The sequence below is a fragment of the Botrytis sinoallii genome (genome assembly GCF_014898435.1).
Source record: "Botrytis sinoallii strain Bc 23 chromosome Unknown BSIN_001, whole genome shotgun sequence".
In the NCBI taxonomy this organism is placed as follows: domain Eukaryota; kingdom Fungi; phylum Ascomycota; class Leotiomycetes; order Helotiales; family Sclerotiniaceae; genus Botrytis; species Botrytis sinoallii.
Genome location: NW_024066028.1, coordinates 3,816,633 through 3,835,821, shown reverse-complemented (window position 1 = coordinate 3,835,821; position 19,189 = coordinate 3,816,633). Strand labels below are relative to the sequence as shown.

General features: G+C 42.5%; 5 protein-coding genes across 5 annotated transcripts; 2 read left to right on the top strand and 3 right to left on the bottom strand.

The window, feature by feature from the left end:
• Positions 1–799: 799 nt before the first annotated feature.
• On the bottom strand, positions 800–2,587 carry EAF02_000872 (uncharacterized protein). The gene is made up of 2 exons (XM_038896920.1): positions 1,914–2,587; positions 800–1,864 (listed from the first exon to the last, which is right to left on the bottom strand). The coding sequence occupies exons 1-2, from the start codon at positions 2,584–2,586 to the stop codon at positions 1,086–1,088; spliced, it is 1,452 nt and encodes a 483-aa protein (XP_038763779.1). The 5' UTR covers position 2,587; the 3' UTR covers positions 800–1,085.
• A 151-nt stretch (positions 2,588–2,738) lies between these two features.
• EAF02_000871 (uncharacterized protein) lies at positions 2,739–3,955 on the top strand. Its single transcript, XM_038896919.1, has 2 exons — positions 2,739–3,085; positions 3,191–3,955. The coding sequence occupies exons 1-2, from the start codon at positions 2,810–2,812 to the stop codon at positions 3,521–3,523; spliced, it is 609 nt and encodes a 202-aa protein (XP_038763778.1). The 5' UTR covers positions 2,739–2,809; the 3' UTR covers positions 3,524–3,955.
• An 867-nt stretch (positions 3,956–4,822) lies between these two features.
• Positions 4,823–7,269, bottom strand: EAF02_000870 (uncharacterized protein; the record flags this gene model as incomplete). Its single annotated transcript, XM_038896918.1, has 3 exons — positions 4,823–5,610; positions 5,664–6,512; positions 6,564–7,269. 3 exons carry the CDS (start codon positions 7,267–7,269, stop codon positions 4,823–4,825), a joined length of 2,343 nt encoding a protein of 780 aa, XP_038763777.1.
• Positions 7,270–11,129: 3,860 nt separating this feature from the next.
• Positions 11,130–12,218, bottom strand: EAF02_000869 (uncharacterized protein; the record flags this gene model as incomplete). Its single annotated transcript, XM_038896917.1, has 2 exons — positions 11,130–12,116; positions 12,174–12,218. The coding sequence occupies 2 exons, from the start codon at positions 12,216–12,218 to the stop codon at positions 11,130–11,132; spliced, it is 1,032 nt and encodes a 343-aa protein (XP_038763776.1).
• Positions 12,219–17,061: 4,843 nt separating this feature from the next.
• EAF02_000868 (uncharacterized protein) lies at positions 17,062–17,851 on the top strand (the record flags this gene model as incomplete). Its single annotated transcript, XM_038896916.1, has 2 exons — positions 17,062–17,477; positions 17,530–17,851. The coding sequence occupies 2 exons, from the start codon at positions 17,062–17,064 to the stop codon at positions 17,849–17,851; spliced, it is 738 nt and encodes a 245-aa protein (XP_038763775.1).
• Positions 17,852–19,189: the final 1,338 nt, after the last annotated feature.

Genomic DNA, 19,189 nt, shown 5'->3' with positions numbered 1-19,189 from the left:
CGGCGGCGAAATATACATACACCGAGCCTGTGAAAATGCACATGAATCGGATTCTGGAAATCGAGACGGGCAAGATGGAGAGTTTGCGTACTACCTACTAGAATGGAAATTATGGAGACCAGTTTGGCAGATGTCGGTGGGTTTCTTGGGAGAAATATATGTGATTTTGAGATCGGGGGGAGTGAGATGATCACGCAAATTGAGTCCTTTGACCAGACCAGTATATTGGCATAAAATAGACGCTTTATTGAACTTTGGTCTCCTGTGATCAACAGAGTAGTGCATAGGAGAAACCCAATGAGAGATAACAAAAAGCTACGGTGAGCCTAAAGTCTGTGGGAAATGTTGTGCAGACGAACGGATTTATCTTTATACTCACTCCTACATATTAGTAAACATAACAGACATTTTCAACAACTACAAACCCCAGAGATCCATTACAAACCCCAAAGATCCATTCTCACCCCCCAAATAATCCATTATCAAACTAGATAACGCGAATCCAATAACCCCCCCAGAAACTATTCAACCCCCAAGAATCCATTTCGCGACCTTCAGCAATAGGATAACTAACTAGCATAAGGAGAACTCCCGTCTATCACTTAACAACTGACAGCCAAAGAACGAACCACTATCAGATGCCTACTAATGGCTTCGGGAAAACTAATTTTGCAATATAGGTTCGTAAAGGAGAAAGTGTGTTAATAACACGTGAATGCTGCCAAATCAGGGGTTATGATATGAAGATGATGTTTGTGAGAGTGCGAGGATTTAGATTAGGTATATATATACATATCTTTGAAATTTGCATACGTAAAGGTCCCATGGTTTTCTCCTGAATCAGTTCTACTTGTATGAGTGTCGGAGCTAGCCTTACCTACACGCAGAAAATCAACATCAAAGGACTACTAAAACAAGTAACGACGTAAACACTGCGTCTGGAGCAACAACCATACTGTTCCACTGTACAAGTACACCACTGATCCATATCGTATCTATCCACATAAGCCATATGACCAAGCCTCATAATTGTACACATAATACATATTTAAAACTTTATTCATTCATGCCCAATAAATAAACATCTAAATTCTCATCCTCAGCGCGCCCCTCTCCAACTCACCGACCATTCCATTTCCAGCCAGCGCCCATTTCTCCGCCACAGTCTTCTCATCCACTCTCTGTCTCAAAACTCCACTCTGCGCCCAGTATTCCATCAAACTTCTCGCTTCTCGCTTACTCAATCCATTTAACCACATGACCTGTACCTTCTGCAATGCTTTATCGGCTCTCTCATCGTACTTCTTCTCATAGGGATCACGTTCTGTGATTTCTTCTTCCGATTGTCGATTGAGTTGTTGCACGATAGCTAGATTCGTGGATCTCGATACAGGCGCGTGACTACGTGATGTAGCTGCAATTACTGCACCTCCATTTGGTAGGGACTTCTCTCCAGAGAGATATTGCACAAAATGGTTTACAACAGCCAAATCGTGGGCATGAATCAATTCGAATGCAGCATTTCGGTAAAGACTGTTTTGCATGATCCATTGAAGACCGTCTAATGTCATGAGAACTGGAGGTCGTTCTGCAGCTGTAATTTCTTTCCAGAATGCTTGGAATATTGGCCAAGAGTGCTCTGGTTCCTGAGCTCCAAGTTCGCAAAGTCTGAGGAGAGATAAGTTTTCTTGGAGAGGAATTGGAAGACTATGTTTTTGTGACAATTGGAGCTTGTCAAGAACTGCTTCGTTGGCTTTGCCAATACGTCCCAGCCACGCGGCGGTGTATGTGTTTTGGGAAAAGAGAGTGGGCGTGGTATCGGGCACAGGTGAATATTCAGTGCAAGCGTTGACAAGTTCTTGGGCTATAAATCTTATTAGCATAATGCAATCCTTGAAAATAAAATAACATACTATCCGCGATATTCAGGACGATCCAGCCCTTAACAAAAGCCGAAGCCATAGCATGTAAAAGCATCAAACTCTTCCCTGATACCCTCCCTCCATCAACCACCAATCGCTCCGTCTTCTTCTCTGCTCCCGCCTCTTCTAAAGCCTTCGCACAAATAACACTTTCCTCCCGAACCAAGACCGCTGGCCTCCTAAATAAATTCCATCCCTGCGTAATCTTGAACGCTTCACTCGCTCTTAAGCTATCCACCGTGCTCCCACTCAATCCCACCACCTTTCCTACCAATCCCTCACTGGTAACATTGCTCATTCCTAAATCTTCCAGTTCGACTTCCAACGCATTCGTATTACTGAGTACGATTCTCTTCCTCAACGCCTTTCTCTCTCCTTCCGCGGGAGGTTTTCCAGTCCGTACAGGCGGCGGCTTCTTCTTGATCTTCAGAGTCTTTCCACCCCTCGCCATATTTTGTCCAAACGCGCCCTTTGGTTTAGCAGCCAGCGGATTCTTGGACATAACCGCACTTGTTGAAAATCCCGCCGTGGCTGCAATTGTTGGAAGTCGCAATGCCGCATGATTACCCTGGATTAATTGCGAAGTATTCGGCCTCGAGAGGCATTTCCAACATCCCGAGGATGCCATATCTGCGATTGCTGCAGTAAGTTTCAAAGGGTCCAATTCCTCTCGACGTGTCGTCCCTCTCTCTCGCTCCAGAAATCTTTCTCGACTAGGATCAAACACATCCCGCGCTAAATTGCGGCCGCACAAGGATCCTCCCGCAAAAGCAGCAGCCCAAAATTTATTTTATTTCCTCTGGTATCTCAATCTCAATTTCTCCTCCTCTATGAAAAATAAACCCAATCTTCACCCATTCAATTAATTTATCAACCTCACATCCAACATGTCCGAAGACGCCCCCCAGAAACCATCCAAACTCCCCATCATAGTGAACAAACCCACTCCCTACACATTCGATCTCGGTCTCCTCCTCGCCGAAGACCCCAATCCGCTTCTCCTCACCACCTCCGCAAATCTCGAAGATGATCTAGCTGCGACCGCTAGAGATGGCGCGCAAGCACTATTGAACCAATTGTTGAGCACCTGTCCCATCGCATCGACGCCCAATGGTGTATTACTGAGCTTACCTGGGATTGCTACCAAGCTGCCTCGTGAAAAGGTAATTATGCGATTTCGATTTTTTCTTCCTTTTTGCATTCTCGCGATTTGGAGATTCCAATTTGGAGTCCCAATTAACAGTGAATACATACTAACACATCTCCAGCCTCTCCCTCCTCCAGTCGCCCAAACCACCTGGCAAAAGTTCGCAGCTAAAAAGGGTATCAAACCCAAGACTGCTGAGGCCAAGAAGAAGCTTGTATATGATGAATCTACCGGCGAATGGGTGCCCAAATGGGGATATAAGGGAATCAACAAGAAGGGAGAAGATGATTGGATTGTGGAGGTTAATGAGAATAAGGAGCGCGAGAGAAAGGAGGGAACTGAAAGACAAAATGATGGAAGACGGGAAAGAAAAGAAAAGGTTAGGAGGAATGAGAGAATGCAAAGGAAGAACGAGAGGAACGATAGAAAGAATCACGGAGGAAAGAGGGATTAAACTGCTAGGATTTGAATGTCAGCTCACATGCGATGAGAAGTGCGGGAAAAGTTGGATGATTTCATGGTGGGTGGACTTCATTGTATGGCGTTGGAATGGATTATCATTGGCGTTATTAGGGCAGTCATTGCTTGTGAAAAGGAAAAAGTGTTATACCTTACGTCGGAAGACATCAGATCACAAGAACACCCAATTGAGAAATTCAAGAGTTATTATAGCATATAGCAATGGTATTGAACGATTCTAATTCATGCGAGAAGACATAAATGGCAAGACCCGCAATGAATAGCAAAAGAAAAATACGAATGCAGAATTGGTTCCTCCTCTCCCACATCTACCCCCGGTCCACTACCGGTCTCAAAGCATTCTTGAGTGTTGAACCTTGATTATATCAGTTCACATCACATCGGCAATATCAAAGTAAGAAGACTGAAAGTCAAAATGGTACACGGCATTACTTTCAAATCCATGCCCATGATCTCTGATGCTCTTCAGACTGTCCCCCAATGCACTCGTTGACCCTAGCTAGGTAATCTATGGTCTCTGGACTTCTTTGCTCCAAACATAACATATTCTCCTATCGTACAAACAAGTCCTGCTTCCCTCTCCCTCATCCTCATCTCCCATGTGCCTGATAGCCAGCCGGTCTCGAGGACCTGAATCAATTCGCGCCTCCTGATTTATCTCGAAACTTGTTAACAATTCATTCCAGCCTCCATCCATCCGTCCATCTCCATCACGCCCCACGCTTATAATCCCTCAAAAAATCAAAATAACAATCCACTCCATATACCACCAATCCATTTCCAAATCCCGTACCCCATCCATCCATCCATTATTAAACCCGCCTTCTGTGCTAATATGCTTTGTGCCGTCAAGATTCAAACATGCTGCGCTGGGGGTATTCAACAAAACAAGCACGCATGAAGATTTTGTGAAAAAACCATTCCATTCAATTGAAATGGGAAAAAAGGAAATACTTGTGTTGCATGAACGAACAAAACGAACGTCAAGAAATGTGTGTAGAATAGATCTCATCGGTATTTTGTGCGTGATACTGAAGGAAATTCGTTGAATGCATTCAGTCCATTTTATTTACCAAAGTTCGTAAGCAATGAAAAATCGACCGAGGAAAATGTAATTTTGTCGCTGTATGTTTTTAGTTCGTACGAGTTTGTGAGAAACTTGCATCGCCCTAATATGTAGAGGTAGAATTATGATGATTTGCGACCTTTTGATGTGACTTTTCAAAAGCCCGTTTGTTAAATTCTTTAGATTTGTAATTTTGAGCAAAAGAACTCAAAAGCCAATAGGAGAGAGTGGTTTGATAGGACTTAATGGTCTCATATCCCCATTTCGAGGCGGCCTCGCCTGTATAACAGTCAAAGTTGTACTGACAGTATCGATACTGTTCATGCTATTGCTCTGACTCATGGCACCCTCCCTGTAATTCTCCACTTGAATCTGTCTTTGACTTCTCTCGCTATCCGGGCTTCTGCGTTGATTTTTTTCGCCGCTGGCTTTTCGTCCCTTCTCATGGCTATGTTTTCGGCCCTGATTCTCGAGGCTGACACTCGATGGTTTGCTGCTGTCTGAACTGCTAACATTCCTTTCGTCATGACTCTCAACAGCAGTGCTACTTCGTCCACCAGCACTTCCAGGTGGCATCTGATCAAAAAGCATATACTCCTGTTCAATATATACTGCTTCAGTCTTACAGCCCTTCCAACAATCTCTCCAGTCGCAAACAAGGAATTTGAAACAGAATGCATCCATCTTCATGCAAGGTTGAAAGCATATACATAAATTCCTAAAGTCCATCTTATTTTTTTCGGAGTGGGCGAGTAGTAGAGATAGATGGCAAGTGATGGCGAAGAGGAGGTAGTAATTGAAGGGAGAAAGGTTAGATAATTCTTCGACAAGTTGTTGTGGAACCTCCTCAGAGCCCGCACATTCTCTAGCAATTCGATCTTGTGCAGCTCTGGGAAGCAGTTCGTCGGGGAGTTCGCGAAGCCATGCTTTAAGCATCGAGCCAATGATGTTTATATCGTAGAGGTCATCACATTCGAAGAGATCGATATCAAGCTCTAGCGGTATGTTAGTATATTCTCAGGAATCAACAAAGAAAGAATCTGCAAACCTTCGTCAAATCTCCTCTGCCACTTTTTAACCTGCGGTCCGCTTCCAGGTACTCTGTAAAGTCCCTCCACATCACTTCCCTTGTAGTTCAAATAGTCAATCGCTCTCCAAGGGAAAGATGGCATCCAGAACTCCGTCTTATCCCTTGAATCCTCCAACCTCTTTGATATTCTGGTGAGTCGAGTTTGCTCGACAAGTGGCTTATTGATGACTTTTAAAACATAATGCTCATCATCGACCGAGGGTTCCTTATGTGTAGAACTACCACTCCGTCCTCCCTTTCCGAATAGATTCTTGTGTATTGCTCCAGCTCCCTTTGTGGCTTGTGATTTGATGTTGTTGAAGAATGCATGTCCGCCGGCCTCTTTGAATGTTGTAGAGAAGGATGATTGATTTCTGCCATTATCCTTCGTGTGCTCCTTTGTATTTTCTCTCACGGAATCCTTTCCACGATTTTCTCTCGAGCGGCTATGTTGACGGTCTTCCGATCGTTGTCGATGATTAGTTGGAGTCGACATCTCCCTACAATTTCTATCGTCGTCGCTTCGAGCCGGTGTTGTAGTCTTCACAGAACTTGAAGAACTTGTGTGTGTGTATTGATGGGTAGATAAATCAGGATCCAAATAATTATTTTTTGGCGGAGAGGGCTCAGCGGGGCTGTTATCATCTCGTAATGATCTAGTTCTACCGAGGAGACTGAATTGCTTCGGTTTATTCTTTCGATTATTGATTGAATTGGAATCGGAATTTTGTTGTGGGGAGTCGTTCGTTGATGATGCCAGCGAGGCGTCAGATCTTGACTGAACCCCGACCGGTTTTCTAACTAATGAAGATCCAGTAGGACCTGATTCTATTTTGAAAAGGATTAGTTTATGTGAATCACTTAGCATGGATTAATTACCCAACAACATTATTGTCTGAAGAGGAAGGGACGAAACAGAATGGGTCGTACCACTTCTTTTAGTGTCCTGTGATGAAACCTTTCCGCTCTTCGCAGGGCGGTCTGTGTCTCTGGACATATTATTGTCCTCGACAACATTCACTTGGCGCGATATATTTGATGAAGAGGATGATTGAAGTTTACTTGCACTTTTTGATGCTTTATAATTTGAAAAGAATCCGGTTCGCGAAGGTTTTTCCTTGATACCGACGCCCTTATCTGGAGTCCGTGGAGAGGGAGAAGAGTGATATGAAGAAAGAGAAGGAAGAGTTTGCGATGTTGGTATTCCACTTCCACTGCCGATGGTAATGGATGAGTCTTTTTCGGATGTCTGCGGATAGACTTCTTGCATAGAAGAAGCTTCGTCTCTTTGATACTGTCCCTGTTCTTGGAGTTGGAGGTGGAGTTGTTCCTGTTCCTGTTGTTGGAGTTGAAGTTGTTGTTCTTGTACTTGTTCTTGTTCTTGAGCTTGACTTCGAGCCTGTTGTTGTGCTTGTGATTTCTTTGTGTTAAATTTGAAGGGAGATCTCGGTGATCTTGGGGATTTGGCACTCAAAGGAGATCTTAGACTTTGTTGAATGTTAATAAATTCCGTACCATTAACATTAACTCTTCCTCCTGTACCGGGTTCCAGCGTCAGCGGCTGTAGGCCATTTTTTCTTGCCATTTCCCCCCTGTTATCCGCCGATGACCTCTTTTCAGGGCCCAATAAACCCAGGGTTCTGATAGATTCTCTCGTGTGCACCCTACACACTGCACAGCCTTCAGGTACCCGTCAATATCTCTATCACAAATCCTAAATAAATATATAAATATACTTCGTACTTCGAACACTTTCCGTTCTATCGCGCGGGTGGTTCGTGCGGATGAAATTGGCACCAAATGCTCTTCTGGGTCTGCTCAGTGCTTCACAATAACTCTTTTCGGACGCATGTAGATGAACAGGTGAAGATAGATCCTAGAATTGTCCGTCTTTCCGCACTCTTTTCGCAGCCAATTCGTGTGAGAGAAGGTTTGAAACCCCCTGGTTTTTCGGTCGCAGGACAATGAAAATGCTTGCTTGCTTGCTTGATCTATAATCCTTGTTCTGATCCACTGTCAAGAGACATTGATATTCGAAAAGCGGTAGGTAGAGAAAGTATCCTGTGATGGAGATGGAGAAGACGAGATCATTGGAAGTTCTGGGAAGAAGCGCGGAGTGATGAAACAGCCATGAGAGTTGTCGCGTACGAGGATTTCAAGGTTTGATCTATGGAATGTAGGGACTATGAGACTATAAGACTATAAGACTGTCTATCTACAAACTTTGGCTTTTCCTCTTAGGCTAAACTATTCCGTCTTCTTCCAAAGCTTCTACGACTCAAAAGGTTGGATGATTTTAGACGCGGGATCAGACAAACACCCACTTGTCCTTGGATTGTAACTAGTTTTACGATTAGATAGCTCAATGCGGTTATGGATTTACCTGATAATGAACACGGGGGGTAGGGATGGGGATGGGAGCAAGATATTATCTGCAATAAGGTTATTAAACGATATGAGTGAAAGACTTTTATACCATCTGTACCTACGCAGCAAGTGGATTGTATTCGTAAGGATATCCGTCGAGAAGTCGTAATGCTTTCAAGATTATCTCTTAGCGAGTAGTCGAGTACTACAGTACCTACCTCTGTCTGTCGGTCGGTCGGTCGGTCTGCCTAGTATCTATACATTAGATCGAATCTAATCAGCTGGAATCCTGCATATTTGCAATCACAATCAGAGGCGTTCTCACGAGTCACAACTCTCATTCTTCCAGTCAGTCACACATCGTATATCAAATCATCTTCCTAAGAACTAGCTGCACGGCCACGATGTGAGGCGCAAGTGCCATCATAGATTCATAGATTCATTAACACCGATTTCTGTTCAGATACCTCAGATACCTCCGAGATCAAAGCAACGCCGCCAGAGCGATAGGATTGCCATCTCAGGCTATGTCTAGTGCCTGTGAGCATTTTTGCGTAGACATTTCCTTTCATAGTCAGAGTGCGGATACAATGAACAATGCTAGGTAATCGATCTAATCTACCTGCATATATGAGAGGAGCACCGGATGAGCCATTCATTGAAGCTAACACGAGTGCAGGATAATCGTACATTCACAATACTTTCTCTCACCGCCGCATGCTCTTCTAATCCAAAGTGGGTTCATGAATGAGCGAACGTTTAACTCATCCATGCCCATGTCCATGCCGGTACTTTCATCAAGCCAGGAACCACCATGGAGTTTGGAAAAAGAAAGATCAAATTCTAAACTCTTTCTCTCCAATGCTCGGCATCAATTCCTTTTGTCGTTATATTGCTTTTCAAAGCGCTATTATGCATCGTATTCGACGGACATCCCCATCTTCTTTATCCTTGCCGGCACCGTATCTTTTTAGACGTAGTGGGTGTCACAAGATTAGATTGTCTCGATTGGACAATCCATATGCATGAAAAAAGAAAACGGCAGATTCAAAAGCAGGTTCCATTTCCTTAGCCAGGAACAACGAACACCTCTCTGTTGCCGTCTGTAATTCGTCCATCAACCGAATAGTAAAACATGTATCAAAGGGGTCGTCATTCTTTCTGTCAATAATTATTTTGCAAGAATAGCTGCGCGTACACAAGTAATGGATTGTGTTGACGGTGTACGGTGTACGGTGTACGGATTACGGATTACGGATTACGGATTTTCGGATTACGTACAGAATTCCATGGTACAGTGCGGAGAGGCACTTTCCTTCCCGAGCACCGAGTACCTTTTTCTGCAGATAACGATCATACATGCCTTAGGTTGGCCATGGTGAGTATTTAGTTGGTGATAGCCCACGCGCGCGGTACTTCTCTGTACCATGGTAACGGATTGTATGGATTAAAAACGTGGCTATGCAGCAAATTTAGGAGACTTGGTATTATCACGTGATGCTCTTTAGTTTTTCTATTTTTATCTTTGATTGTTCTCTAGCCGTTGTACTCCGTTTGTAGCTAGGTAGGCACCTAGTACACAAAAGCATTTTCATCTGATATCAAACGGTAGTCCCCCCCTTAGAAAACCTTCATTCATTTCATCCAATGCATCCACGTGCTGTTAGTACAGAACACGACTCAGTATTAATTGTATATAGAAAGAGTTTTCATTTTGCGAATGCTTGAGATGTACTTTTTGCGCTTGCTGTTTTCTATTTATGTGCTTGTATTTGGTAATCTCAGTCTCAATCATGCTCTCTTCTGAACATCTAGGAGTGTCCTAGTATACATGCAACATATAAACATTGCATTTATCTTAAAGCTACTGTTCACCTTGAGTGGGTGAGGAGGAAGAAACTTCTGTATTTGCATAGCATTCATTACATTTGTCCTAATTATACCCTTTATATACCCTAAACTTTGAAAATGTGAAGAGGGGTCTGGAACACGGCGATGGATAACGATAAAGACAAACTGCTGGTGTGTATGTGGCATTCGATTGAGTACTTGACCCGCATTATTTTGGAGAACTTGATCTTCTACTCCATAAGGTTCTGGCCAGATGAACTCCAGCTGGAGTTTGTGATTGAAGCTCCCCACCAGATATCTGCACCAGGAATGATCCACAGTATGCGGCCACAGCTCCTTACTTTGCATTCTGGGAACAACTCTCTCGGTACCAATTTCGTTTGTTCTTGAACCAGATCTGGGCTCTGAATCTATAATTACACATACCTATTCATCACTCTTCATTACTATTCTCCCCTCCACTCACAAGCGTTGATAAGGAAGCCTACCATCTTCTAATAGATGTGTACATCAAAATAACGAAGCATGAATGTCTGAGATGATGTGAAATGTTGAAGCATCATTTTTTGGGTTGCTTAGGAGTGATAATTCTTCGCTCTGTATTGTCAATGAGATAGTGGAGCGTCGATACCCAATTCAACAAAAATGCTCTAGAACATTCAAGAATGTTGGAAAATTTGAAAGCAACTCCACATGGCAAAAGTAGATTACGATATGAATACAAAGGAAGTTCATCCTTCCAGGCTAGTGGGGATTGTGGGAGGATGGGGTAGACAGAAAGAACTCCTTCTGTGCTCGCATAATATACACTACAACTTCTGTCGCAACAGTTGGGAAATTTGGTCGATCAATGATTCTTTCTATATAAAGCTTAATCTCGAATTTGTTGTTTTGAAAGTTTCCTAGTATAGGGATCTATCATCATAATCCATTCTTAGGTTTCGTTATCCGCACTGTGGTGTTAGTAATAAATGCCCACTAGCAAGAATTCCGTCTATTTTCACGTGTCCTTCGGTAAAATTCATGACGAAGTCTCTACTGACAGGATTTCTTGTAGACTGGAAATATTGCGGATTCTAGAAAGTTCTATAAGGACGAGAAGAGGATTGAGAATGGAAAATTGCATCACGGCCGATGACTTAGCTTTGATTTACATGACTCGAAAACACTTTCTTGTTCACATAAGAACACTTGAAAACATGTCAAAATTACACCCACACCCAAAAATCATTTCTTCGCACTCCTAGCCACACCAAATTTTCTCCCCCAGGCTCTAGCCTTCCGATCCATATCCGCCCTGACAGATACCATCACGATGCCCATCAAACCAGCTAAAATCCAACTCAAAATAACTCTTCCAAATCCACCTCTCACACTACCTCCAAGCACACCCCCCTTGACCAACCACGTAAGCATATCCGTCGTGATGAGTTCCTCTCCTCCCTCTAACCCCTTAATACTCCTCTCCGCAATAACATGTGGTGTTCGACCCTCATCACCTTCCTCAAGTTGCAAAGTAAGACCATGCTTAGTGAGATTCTCCGTCTCGTACGATTCCGTCAAAATCGTAGCCGGAAAAATAGTATGTACCCTCACCCGCGGCGCATCCGGAAAAGCCGCAGCATATAAATTCATCTCCTGCGAAAGCGAATCGGAAAGCGAGCGCAGCGCCGCTTTGGAAGGACTATACGGTGCATACCCCGCAAAACTGTACAGCGCCACAAACGACGCTGTGAAAATCAGATGGCGCGCAGGGGGTGGGGCATTGCTCTTGCGCTCCGCTTTACTAGATGCGGGATCACCCGCTTGCGCATCTTCCAATGGCTTGAGCCAGCTTCTCAACGTCGCATGCGCCATATACGCACTCGTCATATAGTTACTCGCCATCTGTTTCTCGATCTGCTCAACCGGCGTATCGACAAACAGCGCCGGATACGCGCTCCCTGCACAACACCACACGGTATCCGGGGGCGCCCCGTTCCAGGCCACCACCTCGTCGATCACACGTGCGCATTCGGTCGCGGAGCAGAGATCCGCGCTGATGTGGTGGAAGCGCTGGGTGGAGGGGTGGGCGGCCCCCAGCTGGATGTAGGAGATTGCTTGTTGCAGTTTTTGGGCGTCGCGCGCGACGATGACGATGTGCGCGCCTTTTTGGGAGAGTTGATGACCGACTTCTTGGCCCATGCCGCGGGAGCCGCCGGTGATTAGTATGGTCTTTTGGTGGGTTAGTTTTGAGTTTGGGGAGGAATGGATGGATGGAGAAGTGCGTACCTTGCCTTTGACTGGGAATGCGTTTTGGGAAGATGCATTCCCCATGTTTTTTCCTGTGTGTAATCGAAAGCTGTGTTGAAATTGCTCAGGAGCATTCAATATCGAATTGTTAACGTAACTCAAGAAGTACTCGAGAGATAATTATCCCCAAACCCCTTGCATCAAGCAGTAAACTATACTAAAACAAAAATTCTCCAAAATCCGCAATAACAAAATACTTTATTATAGGTACAAGGAGACTTGCAGTGTACTAACTATCGTATCAAGACTATGGAATCAAGAGAAGATCATCACCACATCATATCACTTGATGACTAATGCGAAGCTAATATATAAGAACAGTGAATCCATTCAACATAATTCCCTTCACTCACTCACTCCTACCTATATATCGTTCCCTCCCTTCTTATCATATACCTAGTTGAACCTATAGATCAATAGATAGATAACATCTCACATACGTATATCTGACATACATTACACGCCGCCCGCCAGCCTATTTATATGGGTCACTTTCAGGGGTTCTGACATAAAAACACCACGCGCTTTCCCCACATCTACTCGTAGGTTAGCCCAACCCCGCGTTTGTTAAGTGAATTGAGTGTGGGTGTGGGCGAGTTGTATTTATTTTATGATTTTATAGCGGGTTTGTAGATTGGGAATTGGTGTATCTATATATATATATATATGTATACCTATATGCATATATGATAGATAGGTAGAAAAATAATAATCTAAATACCCAGTCCTAGCCCAGTATCGGCACTCGCGAATCTCTCTACCTACCCTACCTAGTATCTCATACCCTAATAACTATACATACTAGGTAGTATAGTCTCCCCATCGCAAACCCCTTATAATCTCTAGCTCAAATCTCGACATCTTCTATAACTACCTAGGTACCTACTATTTCATTATCATCCATTAAACTCTCATAATCATTTTATATAGGTACTAATCAATCAATCGATTAACAAATCGATGAATAAATACTAAACACTAACCCCTTGTTTCTCTTTGATTTCATATCAGCTATTTTTGTATGTATATACTTCTTTTTATAAACTTATTTTATCTTAGATACCAAACTAAATGATAGAGATACAGAGATAGAGATAGAGAAATCGAAAATAAAAATAGAATCCTCATTCTTAGCGATGATACGAATCATCCTGTACAATCGTGAGTTGAACTTCGAGGTCTGGGGTTAGCGATACGTACCTATGAATACTAAGTACCTGCAAATCGATGTGTTGTCGACTCGCGTAGGGGGTGAAAATGGTAATTTGTACTATTAGAGAGTTTGCTATTTGTTCTTTGCGATTTGTGTGTGTATGTATGTATGTGTGTATATGTGTGTATATGTGTGTATATGTGTGTATATGTGTGTATATGTGTGTATATGTGTGTATATGTGTGTATATGTGTGTATATGTGTGTATATGTGTGTATATGTGTGTATATGTGTGTATATGTGTGTATATGTGTGTATATGTGTGTGACTCTCGATATGCGGAACATTTTCTGCGCAAGAAAAAAAGAAAGAACCGGTTTAGCAGAAGGAGAGATATTATGTGGAACTTGGGATGTTTATGTTAATTGGTATCTAGTATACTATTGGAGAAGATACACGTTTATTATTTACATTTACATTTTCGTTATTTCGAACAAATGTTATATTGACTCGTTTGTAAAATGATCGAGGTTGAAATCTTTTTAGTTCTTCGTTTATATTTCTCGATAGTAGATACACACCCCCTTTCGTTCTCGATGTCAAGTGCTCGCTCTCACCTTTACCCTCACTTTGGCCCAGCCGTCTTCACAATCGAGCTATCTGTCTCCTTTCAAAAGCGCTTTCCCATGTACTGGTGTTCAGCCTAGGTATTTGTTCGCCGAACCACTTCCAATATACGCACTCTCAGACAGTAAGTAAATCAGAAGAAGGTCGATCAATTGGTAACTCTGGTTCCTTGGATAGAAAGAATGTAGAAGAGATCTCTATTCAGAATACTATTAGTGCTTATGTACAGAACATCGTATATCTCAACTCGAAGCCAAAAAGCCTCTGCTTTCCTTATATTCTCGTTGAACAACTCACCGGCTACTTCGTGCATGTCAAATTGTGTACTCGTGATGTCTTGAGCGGGGAACGTCTATATCCTATTCCTGTGATTCTTTTGGCGATGGAGTGGAAAAATCGTATTCCGTGGTCTACGAGATAATGTCCATGTTTATGGTGTGAAATTTCGTGGTTGGTGGGAAGACCAACTTGATTTTTCTCCCTGATTGAGAAGGGATGGTAAATAGAGTTGACGAGTGGATAGAATGGATTTTCCGAATCAATGTTGTGGATACAAAACCATGTTTTGCAGTCAAAATTTTGCAAGAAAGGAAGCGGGGTTCGTGATAGGAGAGGTGATGGCTAGAATGGATAAAGTTATCATATCTCCAGTGCTTGTTGGTGACAATGGAATGGATGTGAACATGGCTCCGAGACTAGGAATGATATAGGATTTATAGGGACTCTTCAGGCACCATAGCCTGAAGCAGATATGCAACAAAACTTTTGAAGTTTCTGCCAGGGCGGTGGGATTGATTGATCTGATAATGAGGGTGGGAATCTGATAACTCATAAATGAGGGGGATTGGAACAGTATAAGTTTTATTCCTTTTCCCTGCCAAATTCAACGACAGATTATTTACCTTCCCGACAGGACTTGTTTCTCTGAAAAATCTTTCAAAGTTGAATATGTATTATCAGCAATATCTGAAGTGATCAAAGCATCGGCTCGTCGTCCTGAAACAGGTCGTCCGCCTGGCATTGATGTTCCTGGAATATGTATCATTGTTCATATCAATGATGTGCAACATCAACGAGCCAATAGAAACAGAAACATCATCATCTGTACATGGATATAATGGACGTCTTGTCCGGTCTGAATTTTGGGCATATTTATTTCCCAAACACAAGCTTTAGCGCAACCTTCGTGGCGAGCGGATGCTGTCGCAATCACAACTATGTGATATATGAATAACCATGATTCCTCTTTCCCTTTGAGAGATACTTGCTCAGGAATCCTGTGACTATCACCAATGTCACTGAATTTCTCAACGTTTTCACATCTGCGAACTAACACCGTAATCTCGTATCTATCATTGTTCAATTGTCGACTTCCAAAGGAATTCGTCCAAAAATGCAACCGCCAGTATAGTTGTACTAGTCCAACATCCAAGAGCGTCTAAATTAAACGCTGGACGAAAAACAGGTGTAACCTGTAACGCGTATGATCAAAACTCGAATTTTCTTGGTCATAATTTGAATTGTGAAACTTTGTGAAATGTTAGACAAATGGAAATATCTGAGCTGAGAAGAGATCAGGATGACCGTGTGTTTGTGGAAAAAGCAAGTGCGCAGAGTAGGTACTCGGTAGGAGAATCAATACTGAGGGGTAACGCAATGATGATGACTGGCGTCGCTCTTATACTTGATTGAGCAGATTTATGCATATCACATCGTGTTGTATCTGTCTCACTACCTAGATATCGACCAATCTTCATCCTGAAATGCACACCATGCAAAAGTTATTTCGAGATCACTTGATCATATTCTCTTAAAGCGATAAAGATGTGTTTAGTGAAAATGTTCGGTTAAGGATCATATACGAGCAGTATAAGAAAGTGCCTAGGTCTTTATACAGAATGAGAGAATCTCGATATTTGATTGACCCCTGATGAATTAACCTTATTAAGCTTCACTTAAGAAAACATAAGGTTAATAAAATCTTTTAGTTTGAAACTTAATCGTTGAGAGTCCACTATAATTCCATAATTCTGTAATTTATCAAAACGTTCCTGCAGAGCTTACCTTACCTGACCACTTTTACAACTTAACACGGTATAGTTGTGGGGGGAGAAGAAACAGAACGGAAACATCAAATTTTCCGATGAAAAGATGATAACTAGATGGGTGGGTAGGTAGGCAGATATTGGTATGACATATATGAAGAAAAGATGAGGAGTTCATAAGTGGTAGAATGTAGGGGCTTATATATATACATATACATATACATATACATATCTGTATATATGAAAAATATATAAACAACGTCGTTACTACATACTCGTAATCTCACAACATATGTGAATAACATAAAGATATACTCATTCAAGTGAATCAATAGTAAAGCAACATCTCGTATTCTTTTACTTCCATCTGCCCCCGCAAAAGGCCTGCATTTAGCTTATTATTACAGTACGCTGTAGATCTCCACATTCAATTAACCTTGCCCTTCCCTTCACTTCCCTTCCCCTTCCATCTTTTCTACCAAAGCAAAGTACCCTTTTGCAACAAACAACCAACTCCTTCCACTCGGGAATCCTTCGGACTGCGATCCTAGTACCAACTGTTTCTTACATTCATTCATGAACAATCTTTCATCAACATTATTTAATGTGTCAATCGTTTTACTACTCAAGTATATTGACAATCCGAACCGAAACAGTCCCAAACCTTGGCACCTTCTTCCAATATTAGCCACTACCGAAATTACTTGGATGGAGAGAAGAAAATAAGTCGCAACACAAGTATCCCTGGACTATGATCATATCATCACGAGCGATCAATTGTTACAGCGTCGAATCCATCATCCATTCTGCCATCCGTTCATCCATCCCTCAAGCAACACGACTGGAAGGCGACATTCCAACCTTAGATTGAACTCCCCTCAAAAATATCTCCTATCCGCATTCCACGGGAGATATCCGCACGCCATATATACCAAACAAGTATAGAAACCTGCGAGCGACGAGTAATTAGTGGAAGAGTGGGAAGATAATAGTAGATTATTGTCGCAGTCGCAAAGACCATCGTCTACCAACATCGCACACAATGTATCGATCCATCCTCTTATTTGCGACGGCAATTCTACCCGCTATTGTCGGAGCCCAACAATTACAAGATGGCTCAATTGTTCCATTCTCATCCGACCTTCCATCGTGTGCCTCGCAATGTGGACCTCTTTCCGATGTTCAAGGGGCTTGTATTCCTCCAGTTACGGCCGATGTCTCTAGCTCTTGTTTTTGCGCAGATTCTAGATTGACGCCTTTCCTTACTGGAACCTCTGGGGTATCTTCTGTGTGTGGTGCTGCAAGCTGTACGTCGGAAAAGGATCTACAAAGTATCGAGACTTGGTACCAACAATATTGCAATACGCGATCGGCATCGACTACTACATCGAGCAGTGGAAGTTCTGCTACTTCGTCAAGTTCATCGGGGTCAAGTTCAGGTAGCAGAAATCAATCCTGGTATGTAATTTTTACGTGGAAACGGTCATATAAATAGCTAATTCTCTTCCAGGTTCTCTAGTCATGCGAAATGGGTTGCAATGCTTATTGTACTTGTTGTTGGAATAACACTTGCCTGGCTTATCGCATTCTATTTCCGAAGACGATATCTTCGAAAGAGGGAAAAGGAAATTGAAATGAGACCACCAGTTGCTTTGGGGCCACATCAACTTCAAAATACAACAGATGGATACAGATATGGAGAGGGCGCCATTAATGCTGCTGAAGGAGGACATCATAAGGAAGCTACCAGGTCAACCGTGACATCTACACCAGCAGAGGCAACGAGAGGCAAACGGGAAAGTAAGAGTCTCCAGAAAAAGCAAAGAACTTAAAATATTGGATCTTTAACATATGATGGAATTCATGACTGCGGCGTTCAACTCGGCGATCGGGTACGGTGTTTGGGGAAAAGTTAAAAGGCATATGGTCTTTGTTGAATATATTTATTAATGGATGGAGCTTTGTTGATACCACAGGTGAATGGCGATAGTGTCACATAATGGAATGTCTTATTCAGTCTGAATGAGTGCATTATTGAGGAGGTATCAAATAGTTGGTACTGTTAATATTATGAAGTTTCCATATTCATCTATTGTCTAGTGCAAGGGAATTAATGGTCGTTTGTGTCGTTTGTTACATTCGGTTTCTGGATGAAAAACTGGACAACAGTTCCCATCTAATTTGCTTGTGCACAGTGTCCAATAGTCTAGACTGACAGACTATCAAATGCAAATTTCAGGAATCTGATAGCCTGTGGCTGTGGGCTGTATTCCACATGATTAAAGAGCTAGTGAGTGAATCATTCCATTGTGGACTTCTCTTCTCTTCAAAGTATGAAAGCCAAAGATCCCTTTACAAGTACCATCTCACAAAATAGCTACACGATGTCTGTCCAGGCAACAATTCCCAAAGAAGTCATCATACTCGGCTCTTGCATTTTGTTCACTTGTTACATTCTCGACTGTTTAGTTCATGAAACATTCTGGTTCTGCATTGGACTTGAGACTGTCTTCTTCTGCTCTGGGTTGGGGATCTATCTTTTGGCTGTCAAGAACATCTACAGCTTCAGATTGAACTGGGTTGGCAAGAGAGGTAGAAGCATGGTTTAGGAGTGTTGAGATTGATGCTTACCTACTTGAAAGAATACAAGATCTAGATATCCAAGATTCTTCAGGTTCCCCGATTCACTTTTAGGAAAGTCCCCTTGCCCCCTGACTCGAAGTTGATCCGAGCATACACAGCAAGATATTCACTTGGATCCACAATCTCCTCTTCTCCTCTTTTTCTGCCTAGAATCTCGAGCTGGCGCCTCGACCGACCATTCTTGTTGTCCTTTTAGGAAAGACCTCTGACCTCTTCCCTCCATTCTGGTTTCTCTTTCTTTTACAATCAACAACCTTAGATACCTCTCTCTACTACTCGCAATACTTGTTTTTTCAAGTCATATCCCATAATTTCTCTTCCTATTACAACTTTCAACTTTAGATACCTCTACAATCTTGTAGATACTTATTTATTCAAACTATCACCTTGCTTTCTACTTGCAATATTCGATCACATACTTGCTTCGAGTCTCGCAGACTTCCTCAAGTACACTACTTCACCTTCTTGATTTGCCATCACAAATCTACTTTACATTATTTATCTTCTGCGCCGCCAGTTTCACCATT

What these genes read in the sequence shown, in the direction of transcription:
- EAF02_000871 (XM_038896919.1), top strand. Translation starts at nt 2,810, where the DNA reads ATGTCCGAAGACGCCCCCCAGAAACCATCCAAACTCCCCATCATAGTG. An exon ending in CCAAGCTGCCTCGTGAAAAG is followed by an intron (nt 3,086 to 3,190) that starts GTAATTATGCGA and finishes ACACATCTCCAG; the next exon opens with CCTCTCCCTCCTCCAGTCGC.